The 23,785-nt window shown below is 32.4% G+C and overlaps 1 protein-coding gene across 1 annotated transcript in view; it reads left to right on the top strand.

Annotated features, from left to right (window-relative positions):
• Positions 1 to 23,785, top strand: part of LOC134707083 (uncharacterized) — an 85,991-nt gene that overhangs the window by 19,120 nt on the left and 43,086 nt on the right. The window contains exons 12-31 of the mRNA XM_063566582.1: positions 131 to 449; positions 2,399 to 2,560; positions 3,148 to 3,235; positions 3,931 to 4,086; positions 5,371 to 5,562; positions 5,949 to 6,046; positions 7,558 to 7,730; positions 8,167 to 8,291; positions 8,767 to 8,865; positions 9,111 to 9,255; positions 10,320 to 10,418; positions 11,307 to 11,429; positions 11,998 to 12,316; positions 12,819 to 12,977; positions 13,688 to 13,775; positions 13,995 to 14,138; positions 14,664 to 14,855; positions 17,651 to 17,748; positions 19,064 to 19,233; positions 19,579 to 19,703. Coding sequence (XP_063422652.1) covers positions 131 to 449; positions 2,399 to 2,560; positions 3,148 to 3,235; positions 3,931 to 4,086; positions 5,371 to 5,562; positions 5,949 to 6,046; positions 7,558 to 7,730; positions 8,167 to 8,291; positions 8,767 to 8,865; positions 9,111 to 9,255; positions 10,320 to 10,418; positions 11,307 to 11,429; positions 11,998 to 12,316; positions 12,819 to 12,977; positions 13,688 to 13,775; positions 13,995 to 14,138; positions 14,664 to 14,855; positions 17,651 to 17,748; positions 19,064 to 19,233; positions 19,579 to 19,703 — 3,074 coding nt within the window. The remainder of the gene's footprint in view (positions 1 to 130; positions 450 to 2,398; positions 2,561 to 3,147; positions 3,236 to 3,930; positions 4,087 to 5,370; positions 5,563 to 5,948; positions 6,047 to 7,557; positions 7,731 to 8,166; positions 8,292 to 8,766; positions 8,866 to 9,110; positions 9,256 to 10,319; positions 10,419 to 11,306; positions 11,430 to 11,997; positions 12,317 to 12,818; positions 12,978 to 13,687; positions 13,776 to 13,994; positions 14,139 to 14,663; positions 14,856 to 17,650; positions 17,749 to 19,063; positions 19,234 to 19,578; positions 19,704 to 23,785) is intronic.

The following is a 23,785-nucleotide window of genomic DNA, read 5'->3' on the forward strand; positions in this document are numbered from 1 at the left end:
AAAGAATATATATTGAAATTATTTAGTGATAAGATAACAACTGTAATACTTTATTTTCTATTTATTTTCATACAGATGTCTGATTTAGATATTTATCAAAACTTATAACCATTTTGTTGGAATTATTTAGGGATATGCTGAAAATGGGCCAGTCAAAACCATGGCCTGAAGCTATGAAAGCCATAACAAAGCAATCTAAAATGGATGTTTCTGCAATCTTGGAATACTTTGCACCCCTTATTGAATGGTTGAAAGAACAGAACAAAGGTCAAAGTTCAGGTTGGACTGATTCCTGTCCTAACCCTGTGTCTGGGAAGCTTACAGATGAGGAATCAGCATGGTCATATGTAAACCAGTACAACACAATGGTACAGGATGTCAACGCTAAACAAGGAGAAATTGATTGGTCATATGCCACAAATATAACAGATTACAACCAAGAAGTATCGGTTGGTAGATATTGATACATGTATGAATAAATTTGAAACATGTTTTTAAAGGTTAATTTTAGTCCAAATAACTATGAAGTCTGGCAAGGCTATTTTAAATTTTTTCTGGGACGCCTTCCTACAATGTCATAATTATTTGGACTAGGTTCATTTTAGATATTTGTATAGACTGTTTGAACAGATGTTAACTCGGGAGGCAAGACTTATGAATGCTTCTGTAGCAAATGATTGTTTTATTTTAAAGTTTTGCATAGGTTTCTATGAGACCAAAGAATGAACATCATATATGTTCTTTTATCTTTGGTCTGTACAGTTGAAAGCAGCATTCATTATCTGTTAATTTTATGCTCACCAATTTGACTCAAACTCTAAAATTTGATATATAACATGATATGTATGTCTTATTTAGTTCCATACGCAATAACTAACAATGCATGGAGAAGTCAAAGGTTATCATGACTTCATAATTATTTTGGGGGTAAAGTTTATTGTAATTGATTTCTTATTTTATAATTCATGTTTTTCAACAAATAAATGATTAATAAAAGCTAAATATAACAAAAATTGTTATTACATTTTTAAAGAATATAGTACAAGTTTAAGTTTGCTGACATTACACATTTCAAAGCCAAAGAATGCAATGTCAGTTAACAAAACACTATTATTAATGCCCTAGGCACCGAAACATGTCGATCAATAAATTTCTGCAGCAGTCCCTAAAGTGTTGTTGTTATAAGACTCTCTACATTTTATGTTTTTTATCATCACGACCCTGCATACCTGAGGTATCCACTTTACGCAAGAGGACAAACACATTTTAACAAACATTTTCAAAACAAAAACATTTTACTGTAAATTCAGAAATTAATGTGAGGTTTTTATTATTGCGAAAAATGCGACTGAGTTGTAAACGCAATAATTTAAACTCGCATTTTGAAATATTACATATGAATTTAACAGTATTTTTCTCAAAATCGTAAAAATTAAAATCGCATTTAAGTCTGAAATGACAAAATCACAATAATAAATGCATGCAATAATTTCTGAATTTACAGTATTTTAATTTCTTTGTATAGTTTACTTAAATACTTACAATGAAATTTCACTTTCACTTTCAGTTGCTATTAATAATGTTACTTACCATTGTAACATTGTGACGTTAAAATTTTTATGCCCCACCTACGATAGTAGTGGGGCATTATGTTTTCTGGTCTGTGCGTCCGTTTGTCCGTCTGTTACACTTCAGGTTAAAGTTTTTGGTCAAGGTAGTTTTTGATGAAGTTGAAGTCCAATCAACTTGAAACTTAATATACATGTTTCCTGTGATAAGATCATTCTAATTTTAATGCCAAATTAGAGAATTTATTCCAATTTCACGGTCCAGTAAACATAGAAAATTATAGTGCGAGTGGGGCATCTGTGTACTGTGGACACTTTCTTGTTACAACCTGATTTAGTACTTCAGCATGATTTTATGTATTGTTTTTATCCTGATGACAGTGCCCTAGGCACCGAAACATGTCAATCAATAAATTTCTGCAGCAGTCTGTAAAGTGTTGTTGTTATAAGACTCTCTACATTTTATGTTTTTTTATCATAACAACTCTGCATACCAGAGGTATCCACTTTAAGGACTCTACCGTACTACAGACTCACCAGGCGTTGGTTTACTTTCGTTTGTAGTTGACTTTTATTAACATGATTAAAGGTTTAAGCTGCAGTCAGTCATATCAAAGTAAATAGTAAACATTTTCATTTGCTGTTTTAAAATTCCTATCCATCAATCCTTAAGTAATATTCTTGAGGAAATCCTGCCTCATATCTTTTCTCACTCTTATGTTAAACATTTTAAAAATAATCTCTTTATGTTTTAGGATAACAGTCTGATCAAGAATTCTTCCCTTATATCGTTTTACACTCTTGTGATATTTGTTCAATTTATGTTTTAGGTAAATTATAGTGTGACAGTTGCTAATTTTGAAAAAGAAGCTTACAGGAATGCCAGCATGTATGATTGGAAAAATTTCAAAAATGAGACTTTAAAAAGATTATTTACAAAGATTACAGACATAGGAACTAGTGCACTGGAAGATAAGGAAAAGCTACATGATGTAAGTACAGATCAATTGTAATGTTATACCATACATAAACACTGATTATGGGGGATGTATATGTTTTAAACAATCATTGTAATCAATGTATATGAATTTAATGTAATTATTATGCTCAGCTTTGTGCACTGTGATTAGCAATAAAAAATATTCTATTCTATAAGAACCACACTGTCTGTCTGTCATCTGTAGTTTCAGTTTGTGATTACATCAGTTTAAGAAAAAATTCAAAGGATATTTCAATGGCATTTGGTAAGCTTATATGGACGAATCCTTTTTCATAAAGATTATTTGGCCCCACCCCATCAGTAATGCGTAATGATTTTTTCAGTTTAAATGTTACCTTAGCAAAACATGTTTCTCTATCAACATTGTATTTCCTTAATGTCCAATGACAAATATTTCTTATCCAGATCAAGAGAATTTAACTAATTTAAAACCCATTTGTGGATTCTTTTAAGTGGATAAGCAATTTTTTTTCATGTGAATCAACAACAAAAAATATTCTTCACTAGGATGTTTTGTGATTTATAAAGAAGTAATTGTACCTTTGTGATATTAACTCAATTTGATGAATTTGTTTTCAGCTGAGTAATGTTGTAGCTAACATGGAATCAATTTATAGTAAAGCCAATGTCTGTTTGTCTGATGGGAATTGTCACCAGATAGAACCAGGTACAATTTCCTTTTTGATGTATAAGTATACAAAGCAGGTGAACAATTGCAATTCGTAACACTGGATTTTTATACCCACCCAATTGTGAAGGGTAAAATGTTTTTGACCTGTCCGTTCGTCTGTCAGTCTGTCCGTCAGTCCGTCCATCAGTCCCTCTATCAGTCCTGTTTCTTGTCATCGCAACTCCTCTCAAAAAACACAACAGAATTTCATGAAACCTTTTTAGATAATAAGGATATAATATGTACCGGTAGATGTGCATATCGACAGGAAATTAGGATTCAATATTTTTTCTTATTTGCTTTAAGGTACTACTGCAACAGTTTGTCATCGCAACTCCTCTGAAACCACACAACAGAATTTCATGAAACTTTGTCCATAATAAGGACATACTAGGTAGATGTGCTTATTAACAAAAAATTATGATTCCATTTTTTTTCCTCATACAAGTTTCTTTTCCTACACTTATTTAATTTCTCTAATGACAATGTGGGGACGTGGCTTATGTGAGTGCGCTCACTAAGGTTCTTTAATTATTTCTAGAAAAATGTTTCACCCAAAACTTTATCCTTTTAAATTGGTCAGAAATGAAAGCACACAACTTCTAAGAAAATGAAGAAATACCAGGGTAATGGGTATATGAAAATGAGATACATTAATAACAATAATATTTATTTTTTTTAACTTTTATTAGGCCTGACAAGACTTTTAACTTCCAGTGGTAATACATCTAAACATTATCATCTGTTATCTGAGGCCTGGCAGAAATGGAGAGATAACACAGGCAAGAAAATGAAAGCAGATTACCAGAAAATGGTGGAAATTAGCAATGAAGCAATCAATGCATTAGGTAATATAGAGGCAATACATAGTGTCGGTGTACAGACCTTTTACTAAGATCCATGTCTGCAACACCTACAAAACAATCAGAAATGGTTTGACTCGTATAGCATCTTTACATTTTTTGATACATTTAAAGTCATAAGAAACGAGTGACCAGTTAAAAATAATGTTATTCCAATTCTTGAACCAATGCATCCAAACATCATAGACTTAGTCTTCTGTTCATGATTTTATCATTTTTTGCATACTTGTATAATCATCAATTTTTTTTTAATCGGTCAGTGTTGTGAAAATATGGCAGGTAATTAAAGTTGGTGTTTTGAAGCCAAAGTTTAAAGATTGTCACCTGTTTGTCAACAATCAACCAAAAAGCAAGGATATTGAGCACTTGTTTAACATGTACATTCAGATAATAGTTTATTTTAAGGACATCCATGCATATTGTGATCACAGGATTTTTACGAGATGGGTCACACTGAGGTCACTTTGCATATGGGGAATTGCGAGGAAGCACGGGGGGGTCTCTTCCTATATAAAGGTATATACATATGTGCCGCTGTAATGGGTCCCTTTTTTGATCCGTCAAATATATCAATGGGGTGCAATTTTACCGAGGAAATATATCAATAGGTAGTAATTGACCGATTGTGATATATCAATGGGTCATAAATATATGAATGGGTTATGATTTCGCTGTGAAATATATGTATAGGTAGGGATTTCACAATTATTCAATATATGAATGGGGGGTGTTTTTAAAATCCCAGCTGCACACCTGTACCCAAAATCCCATTTTGAGACCCCCCCCCCCCCCCCCCCCCGTGCGAGGAAGCAATTAAAATAAAGTCAACTTCTTCTAAATGTGAACAAATTAAAGATTTTTTTTCAGAAAAAAGTATATGTACATCAGTTTTATGATGAAAACTATCCATTGAGTTAAATAAAACATATGCATGTTTTTTTTTTGGTTTCTTATGACTTAAAAAAACAAATGGATGTTAGTCAATATCTCTTCTATATGGTATTCATATTTATCACTTTAAAGAAATTTTCCTTTGATCTTACTTACTTATAATTTCCTTTCACAGTAGAGTGATATAAAAAATTATCGCTAGAACTAAGATCTCACATACAGTTGTCAATTAAATTTACAACATTGTCATAGGTATTGGTCATCTAAACTCAGTTGCTTTTCTCGCTTTCCCAGTACTAGCTCAAGGGAGAAAATCCATCTCCTTGAGATGACCAATGATAATCAATAAGTACATACAGTACATGTTTTATATTTCAGGCTATAACAACACTGGAGATTATTGGAGATCGGGATATGAAACATCAACTTTCAGACAAGATTTGGAAAATCTATTACAAGAGTTATCTCCCTTATATGAAAATTTACATGCATATGTAAGAAAGAAATTAAAGCAGAGATATGGTGCCCAATATTTCCCTCAATCAGGACACATACCAGCACATTTATTTGGTAAACACAACGAATAATATTCTTGACAATTTGTTATTGTGAAATCAATTTGAAGCTTCAAGCATGTGAGAGTTTATGATGATGCAAAATTTTGATTAAACCAAAAATGTAATTTACGATGTTTAAATGACTTGAAGAAACTATAAAACAGCCTTTTTTAATCATTTACTACCAGCTTTTTTTGTAATATGCCTGTAAAAACAATAAAGAGGTTACACAGCTATTTAGATATATCTACTATTTTGAATAAAAGTTAATTCATATAATTTCATATACAAAATAATTTTAATCTTGGACAATGAAATTTGTAATGCTGTTAAACTATGAAGAAATTGATCTGGAATTAATGTAATTTCATAACAAATTTTGAACTGTTTTATTTTCAGGAAATATGTGGGCCCAGCAGTGGAATAACATTTATGATACACTTATACCTTTTGAAGGTAAAGCTGGGATAGATGTTACACCTGTGTTAAAACAACAGGTAAACAGTCATTAAACCCTTCAATAAAATCATGTCTGGTAAATCTGTGGTTAATGAAATCCCTATCCTGACTTGCCAGGTGTTGGTTCAATGGAGTATATTTTGTTTTCTTTTTGTGCGTTGACCTTTTGATTTTTCATGATCCACTGTTGAACCCCACACTAAACCAACAAGCAGATGTACAATGAATCTTTTAATCATATAAAATTACACAGATCACTAGGGAAACTAAATGTCTAAAGGGAATGTCATTGAACATTCAGTAGATTTTCAATAATGATTAGTGAAACAAGGGAAGCTCTTTCTAGGATGTCAAATTAAAAGCAACTTAATGTGAAGAAAAACGCTAAAGGAGCAGGTCCAGTAAGGGCAGATTTTGGCCTAAAAATTTTAGGTTCATCTGACGAAAGATTTTGGACACTTTTTAAACACTTAAGTGCCTATTTCAATTGATTTAATTAGTTTGAGTGAAAGTTTTTAACTGCGCTTTACTCATTAAAATGCTCTGATTCAAGCTTAGTTCAAATATGCCAAAAAATGTCACTTTTCAGATGGATTTTGTCAAAAATGAAAGTGGCCACATCCCAGTTCATCCCCAACCTTTATATATGTTATGTATTATCATTTTACATATTTAACTAAAATGATAGAATTTTGAAGATTTCAGTAATTTAGCATGACTTAATGGTGCTACACCTAATATATGTGCATTGCATTGTCAAAAAACAGCCCATATTTATGTAGCAAAAGCATTCTACTTTCCAATGAATAACTAAAAGTTTACATTTTAACAATTTTGTAAAACTTATATTTTGGGGCCAAAAAGGGGTCTTACTGGAACTACTCCTTTGTTCTGATGTGAAATTAGAGATATATTATTAAAAACAAAAAGGTCCAACATCTTGTTTCAAGGGTGCTTAATTTGTGCATTATATACCTTTTTACTGTATATTAAAATAATTCATAAATGGAAGTCAGATTTTTTTTTATACAGATTGCAATTGAGAAAGGAAGTGGGGAATGTGTTAAAGCTACAACAACCTGACCATAGAGTAGACAACAGCTGAAGGCCACTAATGGGTCTTCAATGTAGTGAGAAACTCCCGCACTTGAGGGCGTCCTTCAGCTGGCCCCATAAATATATTTATACTAGTTCAGTGATAATGGACGTCATACTAAACTCCAAATTATACACAAGAAACTAAAATTAAAAATCACACTAACAAAGGCCAGAGGCTCCTGACTTGGGACAGGCGCAAAATTGCGATGGTGTTTAACATGTTTATGAGATTCCCCCCTCCCCCTATACCTCTAGCCAATGTAGAAAGTAAACGCATAAAAATATGCACATTAAAATTCTCTATTTGAAAGAAAATATTAAAAAAAATTCAGATAAACATGTATTGTCCATTTACATACCAGGTTCTTCTGATAATGATATTTATTTATGAATTGATGCATACTTATGGCATATATATCCTATTTTCTCATTAAAAATTATATACTTTTAGAATAAAACAGCATTAGACCTGTTCAAAATTGCAGAAGAGTTTTTTGTGTCACTAGGATTGAAGAAAATGCCTGAGACGTTTTGGAACAAGTCCATGATTACCAAACCTACAGATGGCAGAGAAGTTGTGTGCCATGCATCAGCCTGGGATTTCTATAATCAAAAAGATTTCAGGTAAATATTAAAAATCAAAGTAAGACATCTTTACAAGTTTTGATCTTCCACAGTAAGATGCAGAAAGTATATTGTGTCTTCCAGGTGTCATACAAAGAAATTAAATTATTTTTAGAAATGCTTTTAAATTCATTTGAGCATACAAATGTCAATTAATATTCCATCATTGTGTTTTGCACTTTTCATTTAATTGAAAAATTTAATTTATTTTTAAGAAATACTAACCATAGCCTATTAGATTTTTTAATGTCAAGTTTAAAAAATCACTTCAAAAATCACCACTAAAGCAAATTTCGATTGATTTGTTGAATATGAAGTATGGCATTAACACATATTTGAAATCAACATCATGACCTTGTACTTGAATTTGAATGAGTAAAATTATGGACATTAATGTGATATTGTACATTTATATATTTCTTTCTTGTAAATAAAGGATCAAAATGTGCACAGACATTAACATGGAAGACTTGATCACTATCCATCATGAGATGGGACATATACAGTACTACCTACAGTATAAAGATTTACCAGTGCCATTTAGAAGGGGAGCTAACTCAGGTAAGTACTTCTAGATAACACATTCTAAAGATAGTTCTATCTTTTTCTTTCTTGATGATAATTTTATTGTTGATGAGTTGAAAAAGGAAATTAAGTGCTTAATACATTTTGTGTATCTGGATTTACCTTCTTTAGGAACTCTCAAACTTAAACACATAAAAGCCAGGAATGGGTAAATAGACTGTAGACCGACTATGCCAGGGATGTATATCCAGTCAAGGTCGTTAAACACTTCCATGAGCATAGACTGTAACGTTAGATGCTATAGAATCAAAAGGAACCCAAATAGAATAGCCAAATTCATCTACGGTCAACTTAGAACATTATATTTTTTATTGAATTTATTTATAACTTGCATTTATTTTAATAGAACATGTATTGAAAAAAAAAGTTCCTCTAAACTTTCCTATCTATTTGACTAATATTTTTTTGTTCATACTCCTCTAGATTAAATAGGTGTATAATAATATTTCAGGTTTCCATGAGGCTGTGGGAGATGTACTGGCCTTGTCTGTGGCCACACCTAAACATCTACATAAGATTGGTTTATTGGATAAAGTGGAGAGTGATAATGGTATGTAATATAACACATTTTAGCAAATATTCAAAAGTTGTTTTGAGAATTGCTGAACTCAATTTAAACAAAAAAGTTCATTGCACAGTTCTTTTTCAAGGTTCATGACCTTGGATCCTTAAAATTTATAGCCTGAATAAGATGAGAAATATTACAAGACACCAAAATGACACAAACCCAATTGAATAACATGTGTCTTGTTTATATTTGCATTTTTGTAATTTTGATGCATTCTCTTTTTATAGAAGCAGATATGAATTACTTAATGTCTATGGCCTTGGGCAAGATAGCTTTCTTACCTTTTGGTTATCTCATTGACCAATGGAGATGGAGTGTGTTTAGTGGGGAGACAACCCCTGATGAGTACAACCAAAAATGGTGGGATCTCAGGTGAGTCTCTATCCCTATTACTTAGCTTTGTCCCCTTGATTGATGATACTATTAAGGAAGGCAAACAGTTTGTATAAACCTTTTCAACCTGACTGTCCATCTTCATCTATACAGCATATAGCTTTTCCTTCATAACATCTTTTATAGTCTTTTGCATGCTGTAAAATAAACCAAATTTCTTTTAATATTTTTACGATTATCGAAGGCATATTTGTCAAGATTGCGATTTTTCATTTTTATTATCAAATTTAAAAATTTTAAATTTATTATATTTTTGTGAAATTTTTATATGTACAGCTTCTTCTTCTTCTTTCAGTAACTTCCTCCTGTGGTTAGGAGCACATCAATTTCTTGATTTTACACAACAGACTTATACAGCTAAAATCACTTTGTTATTTCACAGTATAAAACGCAATTGCATATATTAAAAGACGATGGGCTTATTTTACACGGGACGATATTAAAAGTTATTCACTTTGATACTTCGTTAAAAATAGTCTAAAATCTAAAATGACACTGATTCACTTAATGATATTAGTAAAACCGTAGTCTGACACTATTAAATATGTCTCTTTATTCTAGAAGGCATCAGCTACCACTTTGATACGGCAATTGTCTGTATATTCCGTATATTATTGATAATATCAACGTATTCCCAAGTACATATATATCTCAACTGTCCTCCATGTACTTCTCACCTCTAACTGTTCTTTATGTTCACTATTTTATGCTCTGAAAAGGATCGAAAGAAAACTCAATTCCATGTTATTGTTAATGGATGTATATATTATGATAGAGCATTAATCTGACTTAACCTCTGTTGATGTAATTTATCACACAGATTCCTAGAAATTGTTTCAACCATATTTAAAAAAATGTTGTCGTTTGGAAGTATAGAACCCCCTAGTTTTCTGCAGTCAACAATTAGCACATAGTGTAATCCTTATTAACAACCATTTTGTTTTTCAGAATATTTATGTAATGAACAAAAGGTGTGCAGATAAGATTTTTATACCTCACCTACAAGTAATAATTATATATAAAATGTTTCAATTTTATTTTAGATGTAAATTCCAAGGAATATCACCTCCAGTAAAGAGAGGTAAAGATGATTTTGACCCTGGAGCAAAGTACCACATTCCTGCTAATGTTCCCTACATCAGGTCAGACTATATAATGTGATAAAGGCAATAAAGGCTAGGATAGAGAACTTGAAATAGATAGATACTGTTAATTCAGATATTATTGCATGCATTTATTATTGAATTTTTTTTTAAAAGGACAAAAACAGATTATTGGAATTTCAAGAAAGCTACATAGAGATATTAGTATCAGATATCAAAGTGCAACTTCTTATTATTGCTATACAAGACACCCTGTCACATTATTTGCATTAATAAAAATCTCTAAATAATTTCTGAATTTATAGTAATAAAAGAGAATCGGTGAAATCCATTCTTGGTAAAATCAATGTTCACCCATCATCAGTAAGTGTTTCATTAGAAATACAGGTGTTAAACATTGAAGATTATGACAGGTATAGCCACCTCATTAAATCAGTCAGCCTTTACAGCAGTTCTCCCTTTTAACACTGAAGACACAGAAGTTTTCTGTCTTGTCAAGGAAGGCATACTATTAATCTTTTTAGATTAAGACCAAGTCTATCTTACCTCTTTTAAATGCCTGACTTGTTAACAATATGAACAGTATAAAAAAGTTGTTGGAAATTACTCCCAGAAGAAAAATGTTAACATATAACATATTATTGTCTCTGACGTACACTTATGACTTTATCAATTCTTAAGTCAATGATACAAATTCAGACAGCTAAACATCTTTATTTCTATATGCATGATACATGCAGTTTGAGTAACCACTTAATGACAGAAGTGTACACTAAAATTTGATTTATTTGATCGTGCCATTCTCTAATATTTGAAAAAGCAGATAGCTATATATTTTTAGATATTTTGTAAGTTTTGTGATACAGTTCCAATTCCATGAAGCTTTGTGTTAAGCCTCAGAATTGAACATGCCTATTCTATTTTTAGATATTTTGTAAGTTTTGTGATACAGTTCCAGTTTCATGAGGCTTTATGCAAGGCTGCAGGACACGAGGGACCTCTGCATCAGTGTGATATTTACCAGTCAAAGGAAGCTGGAAAACTTTTAGGGTAAGTACTCTTTACTATGAAATTGTGGAATTGTACTTTAATTTGCTGAAATGAACTGTTGGTAACAGAAGAAACATGACAACAGGAAACACCTTGAAACAGTGTTATAACCAAAAAATCACTTAGTGTTGTTATTATGATATCTTCCTGACTTTCACATCAAAACTTGCTTAAATAATGCATGGTAGTAGTGCAGATGCCATGCAAAATCGATAATTAAATTTTAGTACATGTATTTATCTGAGATTACAAATTCCATGTAAATAAAAATACTAACTATCAATGAATGATCCCTTAAACTAGATGAATTGTCAGCTAAGTAGGCTAAAAAAATGATCAAAACCCATACACTATAGTGAGCTATAAATAACCCTGACATGACAAGATGTGAAACAATTCAAACAAATAAAAATCCACCTCATTAAAAATTTATAAAAATAGACACTACCGGTAAGTTATGATCCAAGAGTTCTCCCAGTTACTGAAAGCTAGCTTAAAGCCAATAACAATATTTTATACCTGATTAAAGTATCAATTTGTACACAGTAACATTATATTGTATCACCAGGGACATGCTTAGACTTGGATCATCCAAACCCTGGCAAGAAGCCATGGAACAGATCACTGGACAGAGAGCTATGAGTGCCAAGTCTTTGATGAAATACTTTGAACCCCTCACTAAATGGCTGACAGAACAGAATGCTGATGGTGATGACATTGGCTGGGGAGAGGAATGTCCTGATCCTGTCTCAGTAGAAACAGACGTTAACAAAGCCAAGAAGTGGTTAGAAGACTATGATACAAAGGCTCAGACTGAGTACAATAAAGCTACTATTGCTGATTGGAACTATGCTGCTAATATAACTGATGTAAACCAACAAAAACAGGTATTATATCCTTTACATTACGGTACATTTGTCTGTGTCAGAGTCTAAGTATCTGTGACACCATTCTCTCACATTTTCCAAAGTCACAGATTATTTATGACTGTTTACTTATTAATTTGTTTATATTTGGTATCATGTTTATCACAGTAATTCATTCAGTTCCTGGACACCTGGCTTATCTTTTTACAAAATGATTTCTCCAAAATAATGCTGTTAAATTATTCTTAGCACCAATACTGTGGATTCATTATTATTCGTTTAATACCAGTTTTAGTGGGTTTAGTGGGTACAGGTAAACCACAAACTCAAATATTAAACAAATGCAAAGTTTATGTAGGCTTTGTATGTAGTGATTTTCAAAAACCACGAAATCTTATATTCAAGAAAACACAAGTGTCCTCAATGCAAGAAAATAAAGAATTTACAGTATTTCTAGAGATACTGAATAGTATTACCAAGAAAATACTGAGTTCATAAAGTTTTTTTTTTTTAATGATTTCAGCTTGAAGCAAAAGATGTATTTGCACAGTTCCAGCAAGAAATGGCCAAAGGTGCATCAGAATTTGACTGGAAAACTTTCCCAGCTGACATGGAACGTCAGTTCAGCAAGATTTCAGATATTGGAACAAGTGCTCTGTCAGACAAGTCAAAGCTTAGAGAGGTAAGCTCGTAATTTCATTTCCCAATAATAATATGTAATTTGAAGAATACATGATAACATTTTGTAATGAAAGAAGTATACAAAAGTTTATTCAGGTTTGGATTAATCAAGTATCTGTTTTTTAGCCAATTGATATTGATACGGGTGAGTTACTTCTTGATTCCTTTTTATAGAAATTTACAAAGAAATAAACCTACGAATGTTTTCTAAGAAAAAGTTAAGAAATACTTATAACAGATCAGTCCATTTCAATTTATTTTTAATGGTAAAATTTCATAAAATGAAAATTCCTCAAAATGATGTAATTGTCTTGGCATGGCAACAAAGCAAGGTGACGTCACAAGTATGTTTCAGTAAACAAAAAAATCAAAATGTGAATACCAGGTGTTTTGAAGCTTCCAGAACGAATAAAATTACATTGAAAGAAAATATATAAGTGAAAAATGTGATTAAAAAAAATAATCATTGAATTATATAATATTACTTATTTTATCAAAATTGGATAAAAAGGAACAGCCTAAGTAGTAACGGATGTATAGGGCTTTCATGATGAACAAAATTACTGAATTTGTCCTATTAGTATCGAAATAATTATTGGCAGCTAACACTCAGGGTAAAATAATTGAATATTAAAGCCCAACCCATGGTTAAATGAAAGCAAATCTAGAGCTGCCATGAATTATTACTTAATTAAATTTGTTTTGTTTTAGATGAATAAAGCCCAGTCTGATATAGAAGGAATCTATGGTAAAGGAACTGTGTGTATGTCTGAAGGAAAATGTCTGTCTTTGGAACCAGGTATGCACTCATTTACATAATCTATAGAACAACTATTAGTATGAGTAGTTCTGTTTTGTTTTGTCCCTTTTGGACTTAACCTTGATGTTGTGTTGACCTGTTTAGACAGCTTATACAATATATAAAACATAAGTGTAAAGTATCAAAATGTATTATGTAGATAATCACTATAATTTCATCTTTATCTTAATCAAATTCATTGTTAATTTCTGATTCCAGATTTATTAGAGCTGATAGCTACATCAAGGAATTATACAGAACTGCTGACGGCCTGGAAAGGATGGAGGGACAATACAGGAAAGAAAATGAAGTCAGATTATGCCAGATTTGTACAACTTAGTAATGAGGGTGTCAGAGAACTTGGTATATATAAAACATTATAAAATAAAATAACATAACACACAATAAATATTAATTCTTACTTTACAAACAAAACTAGTGCCTCGGGATGTTAACAGGTATTTCATAGGGTCTGGAACAAAGAACGGTAACACTAGTTCACCCCTGTCTGTCTTTGTGTTTATCTGTATATATTACCGGTAACACATTTTTTTCTGGTTTTTCTTTTTCTATCAGCAACTACATGTTATAACTTCTTGATATATGGCTTTTAGCTTCATCAGGTTATGCCAGGTTATGCCAAACTGTGTGACATGTTCAACTTTAGTTCCTTAGATGTTCTTCTTTCTATTATTGGTGACCTTCTGCTGTTGTCTTCTCTATGGTCGGGTTGTTGTCTCTTTGATGCATTCCCCATTTCCATTCTCTATTTTATTCTTTCTCTTTGCTAAAAAAAATTCTTTAAAAAGGCATGCACATGTATGAAATTGTCATGATGATTATTGTTTTAACAAATATATTTGATGATAATATTATATAATTCAACAGGATATGAAGACACAGGTGATTACTGGAGATCTTGGTATGAATCTCCTACATTCCAGGAAGATTTAAAAGACTTGTTAGAAGAGTTACGTCCCCTCTATGAACAGTTACATGGATATGTTAAGGGTAAACTGATGGAACAATATGGAGCTGAACATTTCTCTGAATCAGGACATATCCCTGCACATTTGTTAGGTTAGTGATATACATGTTTGTATAGAGAGATATGATTGTTCAGTTAAGCAGTTTTATCCTTGTTATTTAAGGAATGACTGTAATATTATTTCTGTCTATGAAGAAATAACATAAAAAATTTGGTGCACACTGAATAGCGGGTTATTAAACAGTGTGACCAATTTTTAACCATTTTTTGTGACAGGGATGGGGTAATTAAAAATGTAATGGTAATTTTAAAAGTGTAATGCATTACAATTTTCCATGTAATTGAATGTAATGTGTAATTGAGCATTTTTTTAATTACATGTAATGGTAATTTAATTAATTACATTGAAAAAAGCATGTAATGCTCAATTACTTTTGAATTACATTTCAATTACATGTACTTTTATGGTGTTACAGTTAAGGATTGTGTTTAATAATATAAATTGTAAAATTATATGTATTTTTCAAATATTAATATCACATACTTTTTTAATATATGAAGTTTGTAATTTATTCTGAAGTTTTTATATCATTTATTTGACCTACAGATTTTTTATTTATATTTTATAGTTTTAAAAATGTGATAATCATTTAAAGGGGTTGTTCTAGTTTTTAAGAAAGACCTTTAACTAAATAGATTGATAAGTAATAAACACCTTGTTAAACAAAAAAAATAAAATGTGTCACTGTGAAACATCTTTCTGAGACAGTTCATTTAGAATTTAAAATCACTGCATACAATCATTTTATGAAATGAGTATACACAAAAGTAGTATAGAAATACAAATTAACAGCTGTAAAAACAAACAGCAATTAATCAGATTAAAATGTCCAGGGGCAATGCCATTATTACAGATATTTTATCTAATTAGCAAAATATTGCTGATATTTAGACATTATATACATTGTTTGTACTAAAAAATATTTTCAATATTTTGACAAGCACACTTTTTGATATTTTTTAAAGTAAAATAAAAAAATATTTTAAATTCATTTATAATTTCTTTATTCATATTATGTTTAATTCAAATGAGTTCATTTCTGAGATGTCAAAATACCCCTTGATGTATTGGCAAGTTAATAGGAACAAATTCCCTCTCCTATCAATATAATGATATTCTAATCATAAAACTTCCATGTCCTGATTGAGCAATATCTTGCACACGTTACATTAGATCCTGTCAAAAGACTATTCACAATTGCTGTTTTCAGACCAGAAGATTCAGACTATTGCTGACAAAACATTAAAATAACTATATTAAAAGATTATCAAATGCAACGTTTAAACTATGCTTACATGAATATTTTACACATTCATCATATAAACATGTAAAATATTGTTAAAACATATCATGATGAAATGTAATGTGTAATTTAATTAATTACTTTAGTAAAGTAATTGTAATTTAATTAATTACATTTCAAAATCTGTGTAATGTGTAATTAGTGTAATTGACCATTTTTGCAATGTAATGTGTAATTTAATTAATTACATTCCAATGTAATTGACCCCAAGTCTGGTTATTGATTTGGGTATGCTCGGCGGGCGGGTGGGCGGCAATCAAATGTTGTCCGTGCATTAACTCATGAACCGTTCAACCAAAGCTTTTAAAATTTTAATATGTTGTTACTGACAACTGAATGAAGGTCATGTTCAATAATGGCGATTTTGACTTTTACCGTTCAGGAGTTATGGTTCTTGAAAGATTGAAAAAATGGTGTTTCCAGTCGTGTCCGTGCATTTACGCATGAACTGTTCTACCAAAGCTTCCCAATTTTAATATGTTGTAACTGGTGACCAAATGGAGGTCAAGTTCAATAATGACGATTTTGACTTTTACAGTTCAGGAGTTATGGTTCTTGAAAGATTGAAAAATGGTGTTTCCAGTCTTGTCCGTGCATTTTCTCATGAAACATTCAACCAAAGCTTTTCAAATTTTAATATGTTGTTACTGATGACAAAATAGAGGTCAAGTTCAATAATGATGATTTTGACTTTTACCGTTCAGTAGTTATGGTTCTTGAAAGATCGTAAAATGGTGTTTCCAGTCGTGTCCGTGCATTTTCTCATGAACCATTCAACCAAAGCTTTTTCAAATTTTAATATGTTGTTACTGGTGACAAAATAGAGGTCAAGTTCAATAATGACGATTTTGACTTTTACCGTTCAGGAGTTATGGTTCTTGAAAGATCGTAAAATGTTGTTTTCATTCACATTGTTGCATTTACTCAAGAGCCATTCAATCTAAGCTTTTCAAATTTTAATATGTTGATACTGATGACAAAATAGAGGTCAAATTTGATATTGACGATTTTCACTTTCACCAATCATCACTAATGGTTCTTGTGATATTGCCAGGACACAAATAAATGCTAATAAATCTAGTTTGCTGTCGTTGTGACAGCCTCTTGTTTTATGTTATTTCGAATAGACAGAAAAAATATAACAGTCATTTCTTATAATTTAGTTCTAAATTCCATTTTAAACCGTAGAAAACCATGAAAAAACGTTGATGGTGTCAAGGTCACATGACTAAATTATGTCTATGGGCTGATAACAAAATAATTTCAGATAATCAGAAGACGCGTTACATCTATAATTAAATTTTATTGATATGTTTTAATTGAAAAAATAAAGATTTTTTTTACAAGCTACTATTTGAAATTGTTTTGTAGATAATTACAAGAATTTTCTTTATTCTTTATGATTAAAATTTAAAATATTAAAAAGTATTAGCATTTCTCTTGTTTTAAGAAATGTAACTATTAAATTTTAAGGGACTTAATATTATCATAAGAATATATAAACATTGAATTATTATTTTCAGGCAACATGTGGGCTCAAGAATGGAATAATATTTATGATATCGTTATGCCATACAAGGGAAAAGTTAGTGTGGACATCACTCCTCAACTCAGAGCTCAGGTATGGTGTTGTATAGATGCTAACATTAACACTATTTGGGTATCAATAGAGAAAAACAAACCAGCAATACAATTAATAAGAAACAATTAGATTTAAAAACAAAAAACAAGTTACATTGTCCATGACAAGTGCATTATACAACTGATACTTACATTAGGTATATTTATTTATTAAAAGCTTCAGTTGTGTTTTTTTCTATATTAGGCCTTCTTGTTCTAAACCAGAAACCTGATGCACTTAAAGTTTTGTCATATTGTTTAACAGAGAAGGGCCCTTTGCTACCATAAAAGCTTGAGGAAAGCCTTGAACTTCATTCTTGGCTTATAGAATTAATGACCTAGAATGTCTTAGACCCCGTTCACACCAGCATTTTTTTTTATCGATCTAATCTGATTCAATCTAAAAAAACAAACAGTTAGCGTTCACATTATCTTTAATCAAAACAATCTGTTTCGGTCTAATCTGAACCACTGCATTCACACTACAATTAAAAACACAATCGATCTAACCTTATTGCCCGTAAAACTGTAAACACTGTGTATAAATAGAAATGATTTATAAAATTCATGTGTTGATACACTGATACACACACTTGGGAAAAATTGGATAAATTTATTGTTTCTCTTGAATCACAAGTTAAAATTTTGATACTGGTGTTATTGCAGTTTTCCGTTTAATATTGAAAAACATAACTATAGCAACAAAGTTACAACACAACGCCGGAAATACTGCGGTTCCTACAAAGAAGAAAAAATCAACAGAAGAAAAGAAGACACAGATTTCCAAATCTATGCTATGGCAAAGACAACATGTTTTCAGTTTGTTTTAAAGGTCTTTTAACAGAGAAATATGGGTTAAACAAAGAACCTTTGAGATAGTTTAGCCGCTACACATGCGCATACGTTATTTTCGATTCAATCGTACTAGTTTAAACTGATCTATGCGCTCACATCTAAAGTAAGAACGGTTTATTTTAGATCGATTCAAACTAAACTACCTCTTTTGGTGTTTTAGTTTAGACGGATTGAAGATGGATTCAATGTGTTCACATTAGCCCTTAAACTGATCTTAAGAGAACAGGTCTAGTTTAAATCGATAAAAATGTCCTAGTGTGAACGGGGTCTTAGTAATGTTGCAAAATTAGTGAAAATCCAGTTTAAACCCTTGAATATGTATCTGTCTAGAGCATTGTTTTTAAATATAGTTTTTCCCTCTCACAATGCTGCATTTTAAAATTACTTGTATAGTCTCTTGAATGTGGTAAAGAGGTTGTGAATGACATTACATGTATTGATAGAATGTTTAACTATTGTAGAATTATACAGTCGATAGAATGTTTAGAACAGCAGAAGATTTCTTCAAATCCTTAAACCTAACAGCAATGCCAGATTTATTCTGGAAGAACTCTGTGGTGAAGAAACCAAAAGATAGAGAAATTGTCTGTCATGCCTCAGCTTGGGATTTCTATGACAAAAAAGATTTCAGGTATTAAACGTACAATTATATTGTTACTGTTTTTTGACAAGTACATATTCATATTTCTACACTTACGGTATACAAAACATGTTGAGAAAATTCTTTTATTGAAAAAGTCCTCATTTATTTACATTTGAATGGCTGTCAGATGTAGTAATGTGTCCAATATAAATATATGTTTTTCTGTAGCTATAGGAAGAAAGATTAGAAAATTTATCTATTTATTTATCTCATTTGTTATTTATTTTAGATGATTAAAAAAACATCTACAAATGATTCACATTTTATGTTGATTTGGTACGAAGCATGACATAATGTGTTGTCTATTATTTGTTGTCATTGTTTTTATTTCAGAATTAAGATGTGCACAGATATTACAATGGAACATTTAGTAACCATCCATCATGAGATGGGACATATACAGTACTATCTACAGTATAAAGACCAACCAGTAGTGTACAGAGATGGAGCTAACCCTGGTAAGTATCCATGGCAACATAAATAAGATATTTAATAGTAAATAAAGATGAAGCTTAGGCCCTGGTAAATAACCATGGTGACATAGTTTTTGTCAAGTCTGCGACTTTTGTCGCAGAAAGCTCTACATAGGGATAGTGATCCGGCTACGGCGGCGGCTACGACGGCGGCGGCTACGGCGGATGCGGCGGCGATGTTAGCTCACTTCTTCAAAGCTTTATATTTTAGAAGGTGGGAGACCTGGATGCTTCATACTTTGTATATGGATGCCTCATGTTACGAAGTTTCCGTCAGTCACATGTCCAATGTCCTTGACCTCTTTTTCATGGTTCAGTGACTACTTGAAAACAAAAGTTAAGATTTTTTGTAATGTTAAATTCTCTTCTTTTTATAAGTATTAGGATAACTATATTTGGTATGTGTGTACCTTGCAAGGTCCTCTTGCCTGTCAGATAGTTTTCACTTGACCTCGACCTCATAACATGGATCAGTGAACAAGGTTAAGTTTTGGTGGTCAAGTCCATATCTGAGATACTATAAGCAATAGGTCTAGTATATTCGATGTATAGAAGCATTGTAAGGTGTACATGTCCAACTGGCAGGTGTCATCTGACCTTGATCTCATTTTCATGGTTCAGTGGTTATAGTTAAGTTTTTGTGTTTTGGTCTGTTTTTCTTATACTGTATGTGGTAGGTCTTCTATATTTTGTTAATGGAATGGTTGTAAGGTGTACAGGATTACCTGGCAGGTGTCATATGACCTTGACCTCATTTTCATGGTTCAGTGGTCAAAGTTAAGTTTTTGAGTTTTGGCCTTTTTTTCTAATACTATATGCAATAGGTCAACTATATTTGTTGTATGGAAATATTTCATGATCTACATGTCAGTCACACAGGTTTTATTTGACCTTGACCTCATTTGTTACGGTTCATTGCTCAGTGTTAAGCTTTTGTGTTTTGGTGTGTTTTTCTTAAACTTTAACTTATAAGCAATAAGTCAATTTTATTTGTTGTATGGAAGAATTGTTAGCTGTACATGCCTACCTGGCATGGTTCATCTGACCTTGACCTCATTTTCATGGTTCAAATGTCAATGTTTAGTTTTTTTGGTTTATGTTAACCCTTACTATGCGGTGACCGTCTTTTGACAGGCGGACCCTAATAACCGTTATTTGGCTCCAATGGCGTTCCATACTTTTAGAAGTCCACTTTATGATACTTATTTTAAAATTTATGTATGTCCCGTCAACCTGAGGCTATCCATATTCACGTTTCTCATGTATAAGTAGCATTTTGAGCACAAATACGGACTTGGAAAATTGAAATTGGCTAAAATATTCAAATTTTAAAGTAAATTTGGATTTTATTAGATAAATACTTACCATCATAAATTCTGAGTGTAACCCCAATTGCGTCATAGGTCAGATGGAAAATCCCAACTAAAAATAAACGTATTCTCACTGGTCCGGACATATACCCCTGTTTGCCCATATTCTTCCATTCAATTTCCTCAAGACAGAAAACATAAGGAAAGGGGATGAAGGGGAGGTGGGTGGGACCTATAATTTATGATGGTAAGTATTTATCTGATAAAATCCAAATTTACTTTAAAATTTGAATATTTTATAGCTATAAATACGTTACCATCATAAATTCTGAGTAACAGAATCTAACGTAAAGCTGAATCCCCTGTAACAGAAGAAACAGGAGGAAAGTTCAATCTTTGTGCTGAAACTATAGGTCCAAGAGAGTATAAACTCTCGGCAAAAGTAGCCATAGATTGGAGGTAGTGAGATATAAAAGAGTTCTCATTTCTCCAGAAACCTGCAGACAGTACCTCTTCCAAAGATGCACTGTTAAACAGAGCCCAGGATGTAGAGATACCCCTAACATCATGAGCTTTAACATTAAAACTATTTAAAAGTTCTGCCTTAGAAGAACCATAAGCTAAAGATATGCATTTGCATATCCAAGTAGAAATAGTTTTAACAGAAAGATCTGAGATTCCTTTTTTAATAGGAATAAAGAGTCTTGAGTTAGAAACAGAACGTAAACTACACGTTCTTTCCAGATAAATAGAAAGGATTCTTACTGGACATAAAAGTACAGAAATAGAATCGCTAGGGAGTGCAGGAATCACAACTGGTTCTGCACCCTTATCTGGAATCTGATTCTTTGCCAAAAAGCAGGATCCGTTAAAAGAGTAACAGAAGATTTATCCCTGTTAAATCGAAGGCAAGCATCAGAAATAGAGAAGGCATGGATTTCACTCCTTCTCCGTCCAGAAGCCAAAGCTAAAAGAAAACAGCATTTATAGGAAAGAAACCTTAAATCTATTGTTTCTGCTGGTTCAAAAGGAGGAAGTTTTAAAAAGGATAAAACTAGTCCAAGGTCCCACTTAGGAATTAAAGTTTTTTGTCTTGGTCTTTCAAGACTAAAACTACGAACCAAAAGAGAAATATGTTCATTGATTCCAAAATCTGGGCCACCAGAAATATGAATAGTTCTTGAGATAGCTGATCTATATCCCTTAATAGTAGAGGGACATAATCCTTTGGATTCAAAAAGAAAAACTAGAAAGTCTGCTAATTGATGTACAGTGACTTGGAAAGGATCAATTTCTCGCTCACTACACCAATCTGAGAAGATTGACCATTTTGCATCATAGACAATGCTAGTGGAGTCTCTGACAGACTTTGTGAGATGCTTGGTTGCTCCTTCAGAAAAACCTCTCTTTCTGAGGCTAACCCTGAGAGAAGCCAGGCGTGTAGATGAAGTTTTTCTGGATTTTGATAAAGAACCTTGCCCTTGATTTGAGACAGAAGGTCTGGTCTCAGAGGTAGAACTAGAGGACAAGCACATGATAGGCGCAGAAGGTCTGGAAACCAAGACTGTTTTGGCCATGCTGGAGCAATAATTATGATCTTGCAATTTTCCCCTGCTATTTTCTGAAGTACTGGGGAGAGAAACCTGAAAGGAGGGAAGGCGTACCCGAACATTCCTTTCCAAGATAGGCTCATTGCGTCTACTGCAAAAGATTTTGGATCTGGAACCGGATACACAAATGTTAGAAGTTTGTGATTGAGACTGGTCGCAAACAGATCTATCTGAGGTCAATGAAGAGTCACAGCTTTGAAAACTACTTGAAGTAGTTCCCACTCCGTGTTTACTGGAGCAAGAGATCTGGATAGAGTGTCGGCTAGAATATTGAGGTGCCCCGCAATATGTCTCACCACTAGATGAACCTGGAGTTGAAAACACAGAAGGAGAATGTCTCTGGCTATCTGATAAAGAGAAGGTGAATGAGTTCCTCCCTGATTCTTGAGATAAGCTACAACTGTTGTGTTGTCCGTGGCCAGAATGACAGACTGATTCTTTAGAGACATTTGGAAATGATTCAGTGCAAACAGAACTGCTTTCATTTCCAATACATTGATATGCTCTTCCAAAAGATCTGGACTCCAGACTCCCGAGATTGTAAGCCCCTCCAGATATGCTCCCCAACCGAGGGTGGAGGCATCTGTGAATAATGTTAGACTGGGAACTTGAGGGGACAGACATAGGCCCCTCATTACATTTTCCCGTACTAACCACCATTGAAGGTGTGGAAATAAAGGCTGAGTGATTGGAATCAATGCTTCCCATTCTTGTGAAGCTGCAATCCATAACTTGTGCAGATAAAACTGAAGCGGACGAATGTGAAGTCGTCCCAATGGAATTACATCTGCCAGAGAGTTCAATAGACCCAGAAGTTGCAAGAATTGACGTGCTGTGACTGATTGAACCGTCAGGAATAAATGTATTTTCTGACATAGTTTTGTAAATTTCTCCTCTGGTGGGAGGACTAGGCCTACACTGGTTAGGAAATGTTCTCCCAGGAAAACAAAGTCTTGAGACGGAATTATCTCTGACTTTTTCCAAGAGATAAGGAAGCCTAGGGACAGAAAACAATTGATGACCAAATCTGTCTGAACCCTCAATTTGATTGGGCAAAATTCCTTGAGAAGGGAATCGTCCAGATAGGAATGAATCTGAATAGACAGGGAATGTAGGTGAGCTATGGCTGCCTTCATGATTTTTGTAA

The sequence above is a fragment of the Mytilus trossulus genome, chromosome 2 (assembly GCF_036588685.1).
Source record: "Mytilus trossulus isolate FHL-02 chromosome 2, PNRI_Mtr1.1.1.hap1, whole genome shotgun sequence".
Classification (NCBI taxonomy): Eukaryota; Metazoa; Mollusca; class Bivalvia; order Mytilida; family Mytilidae; genus Mytilus; species Mytilus trossulus.